Source organism: Giraffa tippelskirchi, chromosome 1 (assembly GCF_054371585.1).
Source record: "Giraffa tippelskirchi isolate mGirTip1 chromosome 1, T2T-mGirTip1v1.2.pri, whole genome shotgun sequence".
Classification (NCBI taxonomy): domain Eukaryota; kingdom Metazoa; phylum Chordata; class Mammalia; order Artiodactyla; family Giraffidae; genus Giraffa; species Giraffa tippelskirchi.
Window position 1 is genome coordinate 46260433 of NC_137275.1, and position 18339 is coordinate 46278771.

Genomic DNA, 18339 nt, shown 5'->3' on the forward strand with positions numbered 1-18339 from the left:
AGTTAAAAGATGTGTTTTTGTGACAGGAGCATCGCTGAAGACCTGAAGGCTGTTTGTATGCTCCCCACATAAGGCAGCATGATTCTTTCCACCTGTAAGTAAGATGGCTCGGTCCTTTATCTTCAGGGCTTGCTCTGGGCTTGGTTCTCACTCTTGAATGCCAGAAATTATGACGTTTGGAAGATAATTTCCCCAGATGTTGTGACAGGGTTTTGTTTGTTATTTGAATAACATGGTGGTGATGTCATTTTAGAAAATGTTCAGCCTTAAGAACACAAAAAACCCCAAAATAGTGTCCTTAAATCTACTTGTGTGTAGAAATGTGATCAGTTTGATAAGTATTTGTGTTAGAATATTTAGAGAACTGAGGGCAGAAGTCTAGGATACCAAGTTCTAATCCAGGATTTGCTGCAACCTTCGGGGGTCACCTTTGGCAACTTCTTTATGTGAGGTCCCCATCTGTACAACAGGGACCCTCTTTTTGCCTACCTCCCAACACAGTACAATAGAGAAACAAGAAATTAAAATGACAGGTTCTTCATGAACTTAATTTTGGAATTGTTTTGGAGGACTATTCAGTCCCATGTACAGGTTTTGAAAATGCTTATTAGTTTAGCTTGAAGCCTCAGAGAGTCTTGTTATGCAAGAAATTAAAAATTGGGAAGAAAAACACTGATTTGAATACTGGATGACTGAAAACTAAGCTCAGTCACATCAGAATAAAGCAGTCAAGGCCAGCTGACAACAGTTTTTGCATTTCTGATTTTTTAAGTTGCATTAGGAAAAATTGTTTGCAATTTTTTAAATGTCATGGGTTTAAACTAAATCACCTCATAGGACCCAACACTGGTTGATAAGATTTGTTAAAAAAAAAAAAAAAAATCCAGGCTATCCCACTTGTACTTACCTGAACTATAGCTTACGGTCTGGATCCACACATAAAGATGGATGCCTGTCATCAGACTTACAGGCAAAGCAGAGTGAAGCATGAAGAGCTAAGAAGCAGTAACCCATGTACCCACCTCCCCCAGCAACAGGACAAAGATGAGCAGTAACTTAATAAGAACCTTTTATTAAAAGCCATGTGGGCATCTGTTCTTTATGTCTCCTGAGAGCAGAACTAGAGAAAAGGTTGTAAATAACAGGAACGATTCACTTATATATAAAATAAACAGTGAGGGTTGAGACAACGATTAGATTGCCCAAAGGATTGAAAAAGAGGTCGCCTATTCATGGGGATATTTTGAGGATCATTATGTCTGGCCTGGAAGGGCATGGCTTTGATGAACTATCACCGTCCTTTCCAGCTTCTGATAATTTGATTGCATGGTGAGAATCACCGATTTATTTATTCCAACAAATTGCACTTAGATGTGGCTCTGTTTTCTCTTGGGTGAAACAAATGAGTGTTTACTGCCGATGAGAGAAAACTGAGGGTGCCCCAGGGTGTGTTAGTACTAACTGAAACCATATTTCTAAGTGTTTGCTGGGCCACAGTCATTTGAGAAACACATTGGTTGTTTTAAGGGTTGTCATAGAAGTCTGGCTCCTAGGCTGCTATGGGGCAGGAGAAGGTTGAAGGTGAGTGTTGATCATACAGACTGGTGGGCAAAGCCTGAGGGAGGTACCAGGGCCCTGCTCCAGTGAGGGTCAGTTTGTGAAACAAACGGCTGCTCTGAGGACAGACCCAGCCCAGGGGAATTATTTAGGGGACAGGGACCAGGGAGAAATGCTGGGGGCTCATAAAGCTGACGACCTCCCCAACTTCCACCTCATCATCACCTTATTTCTCGTTTCTTTCCAGTTTATAGAATAGAAGGAAAAGTAATCATTGAGTGCTTCTTAAGTCTATGTCCGAAGTGTGCCCAGGATACTGTTAAGAGGCACTTTTCTGGACTCATAATTTGATCTGGGGAGCGAGGTAAGGGCCCCATGATCATGCTGCCTTTCCTGGGCCTCTGATTTCAAAGCCCCTCATTTCTTCTTGTTCCTCCTTGGGCCACCTGATGTGAAGAGCTGACTCACAGGAAAAGACCCTGATGCTGGGAAAGATTGAAGGCAGGAGGAGAAGAGGGCAACAGAGGAAAATGAGTTGGTTAAATAGCATCATCGAGTCAATGGACATGAGTTTGAGCAAATTCCAGGAGATGGTGAAGGACAGGGAAGCCTGGAGTGCTGCAGTCCCTGGGGTCGCAAAGAGTCAGACATCACTGAGCAACTGAAAAACAACAATATTCCTTGTTGTATTTGAGTTCCACACGAACCCCTTTAAATTAATATCCTCTGTTGTTTCTTTTCCAATTAATATGAAGATAAGGAGGGTATCTGCATAGGCATCTCTAAGGTGGCCCGGTGATGCCTCCTCTTGCTGTCCACACCATCGCATGATCCCTCTTCTCTAGCATGAATGGAGTATGGTAGCTGGGATGGATAGAATATTCCTGGGAGATGAGCTTGCAGCAGACTGTAGCTTCTGTCTTGGCACGCTCAGGCTCCCTCTCTTTTGGAAAACCCACTGCCATGCTGTGAGTATTCTTGGACAGCCTACGGAGAATCCCCGTCCCCATGAGCCATGCCACCAAAGCCAGCAACAGCCGTGTGAGTGAACTTGAAAGCAGATTCTCCAACTTAACCCAACTCCCCTTTACCACAGTGTCATGAGCTTCGTGAACTTTTCAACTTGATTCAGAGGCACGCAGCAAAGCTGTGCCTGGACTCCTGACCCACAGAAACTGAGACGGTTTCTGCCTCTAGGTTTGGCATCCGACAATGAATAGCTAAATCAGTGGCAAAACCTAGAACAGCCATGGACCTAAAGAAGACTTGGCCTGTTTGCCTCAGGCTGGAGTTGGTCCTCTTTCTGAAAAATAGGCTCAATTTTAATATGGACACTAGAATACATGTCTTTCCTTTTGTTTCTAAATCATTTTGTTTTTATCCCCCCACAGCTGCATGAAAGCAATAATGCCCACAGCAGCCACTGTCTGGCACTAGGTTTGTGAGGTTTCCATGCTTTTTTGTGTGTGACCAGCAGATGCCCTGCTACTCAGTGAAGCCCACTGACCAGCATCTGTCCCCTCCCTGCCCTCGGAGAGCGTGGCCCAGTGCTGGCTGCCAGCGGGTCTGGTGCCCACCAAGCCGGCCAGATGTCTGGGGTGTGATGTCCGTGAGCTGTTCGTGAACTTAGAGCTCACAGACTACAACCTCCTAGGAAACACCACTTTGGGACCTGGGGATGGAGGAGTTGTGTGCAGGATGTTTGCAAAGTCCTCCTCACGCTAGCTCAGAACTGAGAAGGAATAAAGTTCTTTGCTGGAGCAAACAAGGGCTTCTGGAGCTGGAATGTTTGGTACCCGGGCTTTGTTGGCTGAAGCTGTGAGTGGACGGGCTGTCAGTCTTCAGGGAGACTCTGCCTTTTCCTTCAGTTGCTCCCAGGACACCATTTCCCCTGGTGCCCAGTGCCCGATGCCGCTCCCTGAGCTTCCAGAGCCCCCTCGCCCTTTCCCTCACACAGCAGCCCCTCAGGCCCAGCCAGGCCAGCACTGTTCTTGTCCTCCACCCAGAGTATCAGAAACTGTCCCATGAGCTAGCTGCCTGTTTTCTGTTAGGAACCAACAAATCCCTTAGTGGAGTAACTTGAAGCTTTCACAGACAGGATAATGTCCAAAAACCAGTTCGGGATCTAATACAAAGTCGCTGACTTATTTTGTCAATACATTTAAAAGACACATCTCTGATGACTGTTATTTTTAGAAGAATGGAAACACAGTTTCTTAATTCTGTGAAAGGAGTGTCCTTTTACTATCAGAGGAGGCGCACACACATAACAAGGAAAATTGAAGGCTTCAAATACATAGAGCATAAACTCAGAATCGAGGATATCTTTTAAATGTTTTTAAATATAATTTTTATTTTATATTGGAGTATAGTTGATTTACAATGTTGTGTTAGTTTCAGGTATATGGCAAAATGATTCAGTTATACATATATATCAACTTTTTTCAGGTTCTCTTCCCATATAGATTATTACAGAATATTGAGTAAAAGTTCTCCGTGCTATATATATACAGTAGGTTCCTGTTGATTATCTATTTTATATATAGTAGTATGTATATGTGTATCCGAAACTCCTAATTTATCATGCCCTCACCTTTCCCCTTTGGTGACCATAAGTTTGTATCAAGGATAATGTTTTAAATTGAGTAAATATTTCTCTGAAAAACTCAGTGTGTTTCTCTCCCTCTTGTCTTCTCCCTCTCTCCCCCTTTCCCTCTCTTTCTATTTTATTTTCTGTCTTTCCCTCATTGGTGTGGATTCTTTGTTTGGTGAACAGAAAGCCTTTTTTTGGTGCCTGCTCAGAGGTAGGAGAAGGCAATGGCACCCCACTCCAGTACTCTTGCCTGGAAAATCCCATGGACGGAGGAGCCTGGTAGGCTACAGTCCATGGGGTCGCTAAGAGTCGGACATGACTGAGCGACTTCACTTTCATTTTTCCCTTTCATGCACTGGAGAAAGAAATGGCAACCCACTCCAGTGTTCCTGCCTGGAGAATCCCAGGGACGGGGGAGCCTGGTGGGCTGCTGTCTATGGGGTCACACAGAGTCGGACACGACTGAAGCAACTTAGCAGCAGCAGCAGCAGAGGTAGAAATCCAAGCTAGAAAAAAGCTAGTTATGTGTCACACCTCCCAGATGATGTGGGGTTAAGTTCACTAATATGTATCTATCTTCAAAAGTCCTTTAATAGATCTGGAATGAAGTGTTAGTCGCTCAGTCCTGACTGACTCTTTGCAAACCCACAGACTGTAGCCCACCAGACTCCTCTGTCCATGGAACTCTCCAGGCAAGAATACTGGAGTGGGTTGCCATTTCCTTCTCCAGAGGATCTTCCCGACCCAAGGATCAAACCTGGGTCTCCTGCATTTGTAGGCAAATTCTTTACTGTCTGACCTACTGGGAAGTCCCAGAAATAGATCTAGTGGTGGAAATTTACTGCAGTCATGAAGAAGTGTGCCCTTTCTGTAAATTTCCGGGGGAAAAAAAAGGCAGTTCTTATAGCTGATCTTAGAGGATCAGCTCCAATAGCCCAGAGCCATTTTTCCAAAGCCAAAGTTTTCCAGACTTTGCCATTCCCCGAATTCTTCAGCTGTGAGTGCAGCTGCTCTAGAATTCCTGGTCCTAAAACCACAGCCTAGATTGTGTGGGCTGGGCCACTAGCCCAACTGAAACGACCCAGTTATTCATGTTTTCAAGTAAAAGTCACCAGCCATCTATTACTAGCAATGTTGTTATAAGCGACCAGCCAGTTGTTATAAGCAAACTCAGGAGAAATGAATTTCACTCGACGCACTGATTCAAAAGGAAACTCTGCCATCGGAAACGCCCGGAGATGAACGTGAGGTTATACACAAACAAACCTGAAAACATTAGAAACGCGCCGGCTTTGCTTCCCAGACAGCGGTGGCCCAACAGCTCCTGTGCTCGGGTTTATCGTGGGACTGAGAGCCTCCGGGAGATGTTGTGAGAAGTGGTGCTTCTCCCATTTACTCCCTTCTAGCGCCCCCTGGTGGAAACCCGTCCCCAAACCGAGCCCTGCCGCAGCCATGCGCACAAGCCCAGAGGTGGAAAGGAGGCCTGCGCGGATGGGAGAAAGGGCAGCAAGCCTTCACAGGAAAGAACGAAAATATCAAATAAAATGAGAAGCCCAACTCGCTTATCCATGAGAGACGTGCCAGTTCCTAAAGGTCACAGAGATTACGCCGGGATGTGATGCCCTTTTCCTGATTTTCTGGTACAAGATAGATAATTAAGGACATTTGCTGGGGAATAAGAAGCAGATGAAAAGAACAGCGCAAATGTAAGCCTGGGAGAGGAAGCTCCAGTTCCTTCCTGCGGTAATCCTCAACCCTGAGTATAACCTTCCAGCAGGCAAATAGTTCTTGTCTGTCCCTGGGGCGTTTAAGATTGTCTCTGGCAAAGGCCAGGTATGCATGAATTTCTGCCTAAATTGGAAATTTTCCCAAGGCGCAAAAAGGCTTTCAATTTTACAAAGGTGCAAAAAGGCTTTCTCTTTGCAGATTAATGAGAAAAACAGTTCAAAGAATAGCTCCTGTAATCATCGTGGGCATGTGGCAGTGACTTCATTTACCCACTCACCTGGACGACCTGTGATATGTAAATAGAAAATGACCATGAATCCAATAATCATTGTCATTTACTTTGGCATGAATCAACACTTCAGTCTGTAAACAGAGATGCCAAGTGTCTTGAAGAGTCACGCCAAACAAGGATCATCAGGAAGCTGTTTGGCTTTTACAGTTTGTTTTTCACTCACTCATTGATAATTCACTGGGCAGCAACTAGTTGCTAGCAACTGTTTTGTGCAGAACTGGAACCATAAACAAGGCAGAGGTGGGCCTCCCTGCTCACAGCTGTCCTTGGCCTTCAGCGGAGATAGAACAAAACCTTGTCGTAACTAAAGTCATGGCAGAGCAGTACCTTTATTTGAAGGCAGTTGTCTTTGCTATTGAATGAAGACAAATAAATTTTTTTAAATTGGAGTATAGTTGTCTTACAAAGTTGTGTTAGTTTCTGCTGTACAGAAAAGTGAATCAGCTATACGTATACACACATCCCTTCTATGGACATTAGATTTCCTTCCCATTTATGTCACCACAGGGTATTTAGGAGGGTTCCCTGTACTATAAGGCAGGTTCTCATTAGTCATCTCTTCTGTATATAGCAGTACCCATATCCCAATCCATCCCACCTCCCTGCCCCCTCCCTTGTCATCCGTGTTTATTCTCTACATCTGTGTCTCTATTTCTGCTTTGCAAATCAGATGAATATTTCTGAAAAATCTTCCTCCTAAATTCCAGGCTGCAGAAGAGAGTAAAGATAACCGAGAGATTGCTGCTGGACTTATAATCCACTCTGCTGGTGTGTAGTCGTGTATTATCAATTCAGTGAAGAGGGCGAGGCCTTTTCCTAGTCCCCAGATATCATTTCTGCTGACAAATACCAGCAATTTCCCTTTGAAAGCTCTATATATTTAATTTAAGGGAAAGACCCCGATGCTGGGAAAGATTGAAGGCAAAAGGAGAAGGGGGTGGCAGAGGATGAAATGGTTAGATAGCATCACCTTACACAATGTGGGTGAGCCTCACCTAATCGGTTGACGGTCTTAATAGAGCAAAGACTGACCTCCACTAAGCAAGAAAAAAGTGGGACATCAACCTGCCTTTGGACTCAAACTGCAGTTCTTCCCTGAATCTCCAGTTTGCGCCATCGGATTTTGGACTCACCAGCCCTCTTAACTGTGTGAGCCAGTTCCTTAAATCAATCTCTCTCTCTCTGATCACCTTGATAAATATGAGTGTCATGCTTACAAACATGAAAATGCCTTTAAAAGAAGCATTGCAGTGCATGTTTACTGTTACATCAATTTACTGTCATATCATTTACACCTTACCAAGAATAAGAGCCTCTCTGGAGAGCTGCTGATAGTGGGAAGAGGGCCCATTAGAGTCCTGAGTGTGGTTAACAGGGTAGAGAATGGACTCAGAACACAGGAGTTGGGGGACTGAAGGTCAGCTTTAACCTACTTGGCCTTCTTCCCATTCTGTCTTCAGAGGGAGAACCACAGTCTGCTTCTATCTGTTTACCTTCAATCCGCCCTGTGAATACACAGTACATACTTGCTGAATGAATTCTAGAAACTGAGTGATGGGAAAGGTGGGAAATTCAATGCCTAACTGCTTTATTCTAGGCATTCCCCTTTGCTATCTTATTCAATCTTCTCATCCACAAGGAGAGGCTCATTATTATGCTCATGGACTCAACCAAGCTCTCTGGGCTTAAATTTGTGCTCGGTTGCTTTTTAGGTATATGGCTTTGGACAAATTCCCGAACCTCTCTGTTATTCAGTTTCTTCTGTGCAATGGGGATAATAACATTATTATATTATTATTACAGTAAGATCTTACTATTACACATTGAAATAGTGTAGGGAGTGAGTTGTGTGTGTGTGTGTGTGTGTATATGTGTGTGTGCACTCAGTCACTCAGTCATGTCTGACTCTTTGTGACACTACAGACTGTAGCTCCTCTGTCCATGAGATTTCCCAGGCAAGAATACTGGAGTGGGGTGCCATTTCCTACTTCAGGGGATCTTCCTGACCCAGGAATCAAACCCATGCCTCTTGTATCTCCTGCATTGGCAGGCAGATTCTTTACCAGTAGCATCACTCCCATAGGGAGTGAATTAGTATATGATAAGAAGATCTTACTGTAGTGTCTGCATGTGGTAAAGGCTTTGTTGGTAGGAGTGGGGAACTACCTCTCTTAGAAGGTAGGTTTTATTTCCAACATTTTCCAGGTGAGTTTCCTGAGTAGTTGCCCCACATCATATTGTTGCTACAAGAAAATGGAGCCATGATGTGACTTCAGGTTACTCTGACCCTAATGATTGCTCAACTCCATATCTGTCCTAACATAGAAAAAAAACATTTGCACACCAGTTTTACCGTTTCATTTAGCATCTCATGGATTGATGCTTGATTTCGGATAAACTGCTGTTTCTTTTTCTTCCCACCCTCCTCCTCCTTCTTCTTTTATTATATCTGGAAGAAAATATTAGACTCATGACCTACTATAAGCTCCGGAAGCTGTTTTCTTCAGCCTTACTGTTCCACTTAGTCAAAAGGACGTGGTCAACCTTGCTTTCTCTGCGGCCAGCATCAAGCTGTGAGATACCATGTGGTAGAGCAAGTTACTGAGAAATAGAGCCTAAATGTAATGTGATGGTGTAGAGATCAGGAAGGTGTTATTTAACAGCTACCTATTGAGTTCTTGTTCTAAACGAGCCTCTGATGCTGGATGTTATGGACAAGACAAAAGAGCATGCAACTCAGACCCTGAAAACGAAGAGCTTACAATCTAGCTCAATGGTTCTTAACAAAGGGTGATTTTGCCCTCAGGGGACATCTGACAATGCCGGTGAATATCGTGGTGTTCACACTTGTGAGGGCGAGGTGGGTATTAGAGGGGCGATGGGGCTGTTGCTGCTGGCACCTGGTACACAGTGGCCAGAGATGCTGCTAAACATCCTGCGATACACAGGACGGCTCCCCACAAGAAAGAATTCATCAGTCTAAAGTGTCAATAGTGGTGAGATTGAGAAGCCCAGTGAGCGATGAAGGCTACACAAAGAAATATAAATGACCACGGAAGATGGTACCTAATGAAGAGCCACAGGGCAAGACAGGTCACAGTGCTTTGGGAGCCTAAGGAAGATTAGATGGGAGTAAAGTACAAAGGGACTTCCCTGGTGGCTCATACAGTAAAGCGTCTGCCTCCAATGCAGGAGACCCGGGTTCAATCCCTGGGTCGGGAAGATCTCCTGGAGAAGGAAATGGCAACCCACTCCAGTATTCTTGCCTGGAAAATCCCATGGACAGAGGAGCCTGGCAGGCTACAGTCCTTGGGGTCGCAATAGAGTCGGACACGACTGAGCAACTTCACTTCAAAGTAAAAAGGAAGCCTTTTTCAGGCTGGAGGCAGAAATAGGCAAGATGTCTGTGAGAACAGCAAATAGAAGAAGCTGGTGTAATAGGAATTGGTGAACAGTAAGAGTCAGGATGGGGGTGATCAGATTTTGAAAGGCCCTGAAAGTAAGGAAAGATACAATCTTGTTGCCATATGTTGTTGAGAATCTGTTTTATCAATTTAATTTTTTGTTGAGGATTAACTGACCTATAATATTATATTAGTTGTAGCTGTACAACATAGTGCTTTGGTGCTGTACTGTGCTGTGCTAAGTCACTTCAGTCATGTCTGACTCTTGGTGACCCTACGGACTGTACAGACTCCTCTGTCAATGGAATTCTCCAGGCAAGAATACCGAAGTGGATTATCATGCCCTCCTCCAGGGGATCTTCCCGACCCAGTGATTGAACCTGCATTTCTTATGTTTCCTGCACTGGCAGGCAGTTCTTTACCACTAGCGCCACCTTGGAAGCCCAGTGATTTGGTACATGTATACGCTGCAAAGTGAGCACCACAATAAGTCTAGTTAACATCAGTCAGCATACCTGGTTACAGTGTAATTATGAGAAATTTTAAGATCTAATCTCTTAACAACTTTCAGAAATGCAATACAGTATTATTAACTATAGTCACTGGAGAGTCATTTTAGATGCTGAGGATGTGGAGCAGTTGGCTAAGATAGACTTTTAGGGAAATGAGTATATAGGATGTATTGAGGGGAAAAGTGCTCAGAGGTGGGGAATTTGACCAGTTCATTCAGTCACTGAAAAAGCCCTGGGTGCCCAGAGGTTCAGAGCAGACTCTGGAGTGAGCCTGCCTGGGTTCTAATCCTGGCTCTCCACTTACAAGCCCTTGACTCTCAACATCTCTGTGACTTAGTCTTCATCTGAAAAGTGAGACTTCCTTCATGGGGTCATTGTGAGGATTAAATGAATTAATGCAGAATTATAGGTGTGGGCTTATGAGGGCTTGGACTAGGATGGTAGCAGGGAAGAGAAGAAGCAAAAACCCAAACAATTTGAACTGAATCATGGCAATTGGATATAAAGGATGGGGCTCGGAGAGAATCCATGATTTCTATGGACTCATACACAGACATAGGAAAACTGGAAGGGGAAATGATTGGCTAGTTTTCTTATTGGGGCTTGCAAGGAAGATAATAATTCTGATTGGGTAAAAGGTGAGACAGTTGGCTGAATTAGAGAAATAAAAAAATCTTTGTGTCTATCACTAAAAAATCATATACATTCAAAATTTTTCAATCCTAGAACAGGCATCTAACTAGTCACAGACCAACCTGATTTTCTGGGTCTTTGCTTTTTTTTTTAATTCACAAATTTTAGTTTTATAATATACTCTGTATTCAAGAAAACTATAGAGAATAAATATAACATGCCAGCAGTTATTGAAGGAGTAAAGTAACCATTATAAATACTTAGCTTCGATGATATTTAATGTTCTAGCTCATGTTAAAACCTGTGGCCATGAAGGTCATTGCTCACCTTGCCAGACCATCTTACAAAGGTTTCTAGGCTGAGTACAGAGTTTATTCTGCTTTATTGTGACCAAATTGTTCTCTGTCTTCAGCAGTTAGTAAGACTCCATTCTACATATACAATCAAGGTCCTGTCTTCTCTTATTTCAAGGACTTTCATAATCTAATCTTATATCCCCACTCTTACATTTCACTATTTATTCTGTTGCTTATTTAGTTGCACCTGCTTATTCTGTCCCCCACACATTCAGTTTTCATTTTCCTGTTGGGATTGAATCAAGACAAGTGCTTTGAAAAAGTTATCGTTTGATGCTCCTTCAAACCCATTCATTCATATATTTATTCGCTCAACAAATATTTGTTGAGTAATGATCAGGTGTCAAAAACTGTTCAAGCCTCTTGGGATCTAACTGTGAACAAAGTAGACAATGATCCCTGTTTGCATTCTAGTTGAGGAGACAGACAGTAAGGGGAAAAATAATAAATTGCTTATCATGTTAACATGTGAGAAATGTTATTTTTTAAAAAAAAAAGAAGAAAAATAGAGCAAAGTCAGGAATCCTGAAGTTAGTGGGTGGAGGACAGGTAGGAATAGTCATGGGTCAGGGTACCCGTCACTGAGAAGGTGAGACTGGAGCAGACATGAGGAGCGGAGAGAGGGAAGAAGACTGACGCCTGAGGGAAGAATGGTCCAGGCAGAACAGAAGTGAAGAGCCTTTGCTGAGAGCAGGCCTGGCTTGGAAGCTCCGTGGGGACAGTGTGGCCAGTGGGGTAAATGAGCATGCACACATTGGAGGGAGGGGTGAGAAGGCTCCAGGAGGCCAGATCATGGAAGGTTTATAGATGATTGTGAGAAAATTGGCTGAAATGCTCAGCGAAATGGAGAGCTGTTGTGGGTTTTTGAGACAAGGAGTAGCATGATCTGACCTAGGTTTTAAATTAATTACTCTGACTGCGGAAAAGAAACCATAGGGGGAGTTAAGGGTAGAAGCAGTAGGAAGTTAGGAGGCTATTGGTATAGTTCAGATAATGGAGACTTAGACGTTTTTAGTAACAGAAGAGTGGGGAAAAACAGTAAGATTTTGAAAACTGACAGAAGCAGTTGAGACTCGAAAGCCTAATAATACACAGTGTAGTGCAAATTTGCGGGGGGGACCTCTATTTGAGTCTCTAGAAATCAACTTTGGGATGGACAACAGATGGTTTCTTGGCTAAGGAAGAAAGTTATGAAATCAAAGGGGTAAATGTGAATCTTTGCCTGATAGAAATGAGATGTTTGCTGCTGGACCCCCAAGATGTCTATCGCCCAAAGACAGAATAATGGCAGTGTCCAAATCAGAGAAAGGCATGTAACTAATACATGAATCTAGGTTTTGAAGGTCAACTTCAGTGAAAGGAAAAGGAAACAATATATAATTGATTACTGTCCTGGGTGTCTTCTTTATTCTTATTCACCCTGTTCTATCCCGGAAGGATGACCAGCAGGAGTTAAATGGTTAAATGTGGAACCAGCCTCCATGGTGGCTTAGTGAGCTTGGCTTCCTGGTATTCCTTCTTCTCCTGGAAAAGTAATCTGTAGGGCTTAGTTCAACACGCTTCCAAGCTCTCTGGCTTCTGGTTGCTAAACGGCCTGCAAAAGCCTCAATTCCTATGACATCTGGGAGACAACATCTTGCAAAGTTGGAATGATGTTCTATAGGATACAGTAAATGTATTAAACCAGCAGCAAATGTGGTGATGTCTTCATAAAGCTAGGATGCGTGAGTCTGGCAACTGAGGAAGAAGAGAGTGGAGTGGCCCCTCTTACCAACTAATAACCCACTGGAACATTGTTATTTTCTTTCCCTGTGACTTTTGTGTTTGTTGAGCTTGGAGATACCAGTGCCCAAGAGAAGAATCTTTTTCTTTGGGAGCTAAGACTGCCCTCTGACCATTGTGGGATTCTTGGTATCAGTGAGCTGATGGGCACAGAAAGGACTCAATGTGTCTGAGATGAGTATCCCAATTTCCAGGAAGAAACTGGGTTCATTATTTACAATGAGGACAAAGAGGACTTGGAAACTCAGGGGACATACTAGCTTCATTTCTTTCCTTCTTGGGGGTGAAGTAGAAAAGAATAGCTTTATTGCTTTGCCAGGCAAGGGGGTTAGATTGCAGTGGGCTAATGCCCTCAAAACTGTTTCTCTCCTGGAGGTGGTAATGAGTTTTATAGGAATGGTTCAAGGAGCAGGGCATGGTCAGCTCGTGGACATTCTTTTGATTGGCTAGTGGTGAGTCAGCATCATCAACTTCTGGTTCCAACAGGTCTGGGACTACGTGCTTGTGGGTGGCATGAAGTTAACTTCTTCCATATGGTGAGGGTTTCAGTATCTGGTTTTAGGACCTAATGAAGCTCAGTTATAATGTCTCATCACAGAAAGAATTCAGTGAGAGACAAAGTAATAGGTAAGAGGTGGATTTATTTAGAGAGAAACACACTCCACAGAGTGTGGGCCACCTCAGGAGGCAACAGTAGCCACTAGCTTCATCTCTTAATATTCAGAATAGTCCTGGTCAGTAGAAAATTGTAACAATCCCATTAAGACCAACTGAGGACCCAGATCCTACAGGAATGAACATTTGGACAATTCCAGCAGATGAAAACTCCTTCCACCAAAGTGTTAGCGAAGGCAAGAGCGCACAAGGAATGGAAGGTAACAGGAAACCTATGATCAACTTAGGACACAGGATAGCTATAAAGGTGGGAATTGTGGCACCTATGTCCTATGTTACTCTTGTTTTCACCTTGATTCTTTCTCTATCTGATGTAAGAATCCTAATGGTGGTTAACGTACTAGGTTTCAGGTGGGAGTGTGATCAAATTGACATCACCTGGTGATAATATTGGAGAAGGCAATGGCACCCCATTCCAGTACTCTTGCCTGGAAAATCCCATGGACGGAGGAGCCTGGTAGGCTGCAGTCCATGGGGTAGCTAGGAGTCAGACACGACTTAGCGACTTCACTTTCACTTTTCACTTTATGCATTGGAGAAGGAAATGGCAACCCACTCCAGTATTCTTGTCTGGAGAATCCCAGGGACAGGAGAGCCTGGTGGGCTTCCATCTATGGGGTTGCACAGAGTCGGACACGACTGAAGCGACTTAGCAGCAGTAGCAGGTGATAATATGGTAGCTGATGGGGCTCCATTGTATCCTGTGTTCTGGGGGCACAGAGTGGATGCTGAGGGGGAGATTGTACTGGGTGTCTTCTGCTTGTATCCCTCCCTCTTCTGTGTTCCAGGAGAGAAACTTTACTTTAGAGAAAACATCTAATTTAATCTTTTCAACAATGCTGTAATGATAATAGATCTTGATTGCCCTCTTACTATATACCTGGCATTGTTCTAGGTGTTGTGTATGAACTCATTCAATTAATCCTTACAGTAGCTTTACATGCTAAGTATCCTATTATTCCCATTTTACAGATGAGGAAACTTAAGCACAAAAAGTTAAGTAGCTTGCCCAAACCTACAAAGGTGGAGGTTAATCTCTGCCCCTTAAGGCTTTTCATAGGGGATAGGTATGATTTTCTTGTTTTTACAGATAGGAAAACAATGACTTAGAGAAGTAAAGGGACTTATTCCAGATGTAGTCAGCACCCCACCCATCTCTAGCTAGAATTCATTTGCAGCCCTTTCTAACCTCAAAGCTAATGCTCATGTCTAATGTACTCTGCTTTCTTAATAATACTTCATTTTCAGGGGCCAGTATGAGAAAGAGCTGCTGTGAAATGTAGGTTCTATGAACATAAAACAGCTTTTGATAAATTCAAAATTTATTTATGATTTGAAAATAGGCAAATAATCTAACAAATAAATATTAAGCTTGACAAAAGAAGTATAAGAATGACCCAGACTTTTTAAGTAGTTAGTGCTTTCTTTAAATATTCAGTTTGTTTGAACTAATCCATAGAAAGTTTGAGATCCAAAAAGGTGAGTGTATTTTTATACACAAAATATAAAAATAGAATAAACATGCTAAATTATATTATTGTATAATATATTACATAATGTTATAAATATATTTAGTATATTTATATTACTTTATATAAATATATTTTAAAATATATTTGAAGAAATGTGATGGACCTAATTTAAAATCCCTACTAGCAGATTCCCTAGGAGAATGTTGTTTTCGGAATCATATTCTTCGGTACATTTGTCAGCCAACATCAGCCCTGATCAAGGTAAAGTAGAATACAGCGGTCATTTATCATTCACTGACTAAGGAAATGCGTGAAACCAGACCCAGAGACAAGAGCCTGAGAAGGGAAACCACAGTGGCCAGGGTACCAGTAACTTATTTTCGTGTTAGTGACAATCTTTCATCTTCTACTAGTGAAGAAGGGCATGGTAAAGGTTTGCATGTGCTTTATTAATAGGATACTTTCTATCACCCATGCCCTCAGAGATTTCCTCTTTTGGAATAGTGCCAGCAGCCTCCTCTTTCCAATATCATGGACTCGTGGCTTTCTAAGAGTTGAAAATGATCTGCTTTTCAGATAATACCATCCAGTCGATGTTCTGCTGCTGCTGTTGCTGTTCCGTGCAGAAGCGGTAAGTCCAAGGGCAACTTCTTCAGTGGAATCTCCACATCTCTTTGAATCTGCTGTTCGTCTGCCAGGGAAACCCCTCCCATTTTCTCCCTGTTGAATGGCCATTCATTTAAAGCTAGAGATAGGTCACGTGTCAGGTCCATGGTCCTTTCTCGATCCTGTTGGACTTAATTGCTCCGTCCATTGTGTTCCCAGAGCACGCGGCCTGGTTCTCTATTTAATATTTGTTTCACGCATGCTATTTATGTGTCTGTGTCTCACTCTGTAATTTTTACCTTTTAAGGGCAAGAATCCTGTCTTATTTGAGGTTCTCCCTGAAACTACCAATGTGTTTTATACTTTGGTGCCCAGTAAATGATGTATAAAGATAAAAATCCAGGGTGCCATGGTAATAGTAACAGCCAGCATTTAATGAGAGTCCTATATGTCAGACTGTGCTAAGAAATTTACGTTTTTTTAGCTCAAGTAACTCTCAAGACCACCCTTTTTGTTTGTTTTTACAATCCCCATTATACAGATGAAGAAATGGAGGCCTAGGAAGGTTACATTGCCTAAGGCCACACTATAAAAATGGTAGATCTGGGATCCAAACGCATGTTCTTAATTGCTACACCATGTCTACTTTTTAACAATAGACACTTCCAAATGAGGCGATGAGTGTGAAATGTTAAACACTGCCTGACACAGAGTAAGGTCTTCATTATCGTGATTGTAATTGTATGCCCTTAATATTACCAGACTCTATGTTGCCCCCGTGACATGTATTTTGTCAATTTTATTATTCATAACAACTCTATATGCTCTTAGTGTCTCTAGTCCTAGATTAAAAAAAGGAAAATAAAGTTCTGAGAGGTGCCAGAGTACCTTGCCCAACGAAATGGAGTTAGGAAGTCTTCTAAATAAAAAATAGGAAGAGACTTTACTATTAGCTTGTTTATATAGTCTAGTGGATTTATAGCTAAGAGTAAAATAATCCTTTGTAACGTGATTATTTTTCAATGTCAGACAAGTGAGGACACAAATAAGCCTTAGCAAAGATGAAGAACTTTCAGAAAAATACACACAGCGTCGCAGACCATGGTTCAGTGAATTGCCAAGTAAGAAACAAGTGAGTATCATTTTGATGGGGGAGAAGGGGTAGAGGAAGGTGACATTTTTAGGATCTGTGCTTTGTGAGGTACCGTTTGCCACCCTGCCCAGGACCTAATGTCATGCTTGGCACATAATAAGTTCTCAATAAACTTTTAGTGAATCAACAGCCTAGAAGAAAGGGAAAGAAAAAAAGACCAGTAAAAATGGCCTATTCTGCAATATTTTGGCAGAATTTGAAATTGGGGAAAAAATGCCTTCTGGCTATCACCATTTTGAGGCTGGGATTAATTTTCAGTTCAGTGTTAGAAAATAAGTTTTCTTGGGAAGTTGATAAGCCCAAACACAAGCTTACAGCATATTAAAGGGAAAAGCTTTTTTTCCCTCCTTTTTCCAAAGGAGAAAAATGCTTAAAGTGAAATTATTAAGGAGGAAATAAAATTTTAAGAATTGTGACATGAAAAAAATTCAGTGCCATGCTGGCAAGAGAATTTGTGATTTTGAGAATTTACTAAATGAAGAGTGTGTTGCTGGATTTGAAAACTGTTCTGTAGTTAGTCATTTCCTATGTTTATACCACCCGGGCTTCTGCTTTACTGCAGCTAGCTGGGAGAAACAAGGCGGCAGGCAGATATCTCTACCCCTATTCTTTTTTAGCTCAGATCACTTAAACAATAGTACCACGACTCACTCCTTAGTTTTTTACAGTCCAACAGGGGCCATGGGCAACCATCAAAACGCAAGCCACTGCCTCCCCTCCCACCCTCTGAGGTTTCTGAAGAGAAGATCCACGTTAAGGCACTGTACGATTTCCTGCCCAGAGAGCCCTATGATTTAGCCTTAAAGAGAGCAGAGGAATACCTTATCTTGGAGAAGTATGACCCTCACTGGTGGAAGGCAAGAGACCGCTTGGGGTAAGACTGGTGGTTTGTCTTTACCAAATCTTTCCTCTTTCAGCCTCTGAAGACTTCTGAAGTGTGAAATAGACTCTGTTTAGTTTATTAGAGAAATAGACTCTGTTTATTTTCTCAAGGTTTAAGACTCTCCCTTGTAAATGAAGCAGAAGCTGTTCCCACACCTCTCCATCTGTATGAATGGGGATTATAATGCTGTGATTTCAGGCAGAATCTCCAAACTAGGTACACGTGTCTTTATATCCTGATGTAGCCACACTGCTGTGTGTTTTTGGGCAAATTACTTACCCTCTCTGTTTCCCTTCCTTCCTTCCTTTCTCCCTCCCTCCTTCCCTTCCTTCCTCCCTTTTCCCTTCCTTTTTTTCTTCTCAGGTATAATTGACATAGAACATTACATTAGTTGCAGGTGTACAACGTAATGATTTGCTCTTTGTATTTATTGTGAAATAATCACTACAAGTCTAGTTAACATTCTGCAGCATACATAGTTACAATTTTTTTTTCCTTGTAATGGGAACTTTTATGATTTACTGTCTTAGCAACTGTCAGACATGCAATATGTACTATTTTTTACTTTTAATGCTTTTTAACTTTAAATTTTGAAAATAAGGTAACACATTTACAGGAGACTTGGAAAATACAGAACAAAGTTATATATAATTCTATTATATATATTATAATTTTTTAAAAGTAAGTAAATTA

At 42.2% G+C, this 18339-nt stretch overlaps 1 protein-coding gene and 1 long non-coding RNA gene across 13 annotated transcripts in view; both read left to right on the plus strand.

Moving 5' to 3' along the window:
* The window catches only part of TXK (TXK tyrosine kinase), a 56565-nt gene continuing 38226 nt past the window's right edge, over positions 1 to 18339 (plus strand). For 11 of the 12 annotated variants that reach the window (XR_014061438.1, XR_014061471.1, XR_014061487.1 and 8 more), the window contains exons 1-4: positions 1 to 94; positions 15581 to 15635; positions 16640 to 16742; positions 17432 to 17637. Coding sequence is in view for 8 of the 12 variants with exons in the window: in XM_081517319.1 (XP_081373445.1) it covers positions 79 to 94; positions 15581 to 15635; positions 16640 to 16742; positions 17432 to 17637 (380 nt within the window). In the remaining 4 variants the exon portion in view is untranslated. Of the gene's footprint in view, positions 95 to 15564; positions 15636 to 16639; positions 16743 to 17431; positions 17638 to 18339 lie in introns of those variants that run through there. The other variant, XM_081517548.1, reaches the window with a different exon arrangement.
* LOC145520368 (uncharacterized) lies at positions 8057 to 11581 on the plus strand. The gene is made up of 2 exons (XR_014064431.1): positions 8057 to 8096; positions 9457 to 11581. It is a non-coding gene; the product is annotated as an uncharacterized LOC145520368 (long non-coding RNA).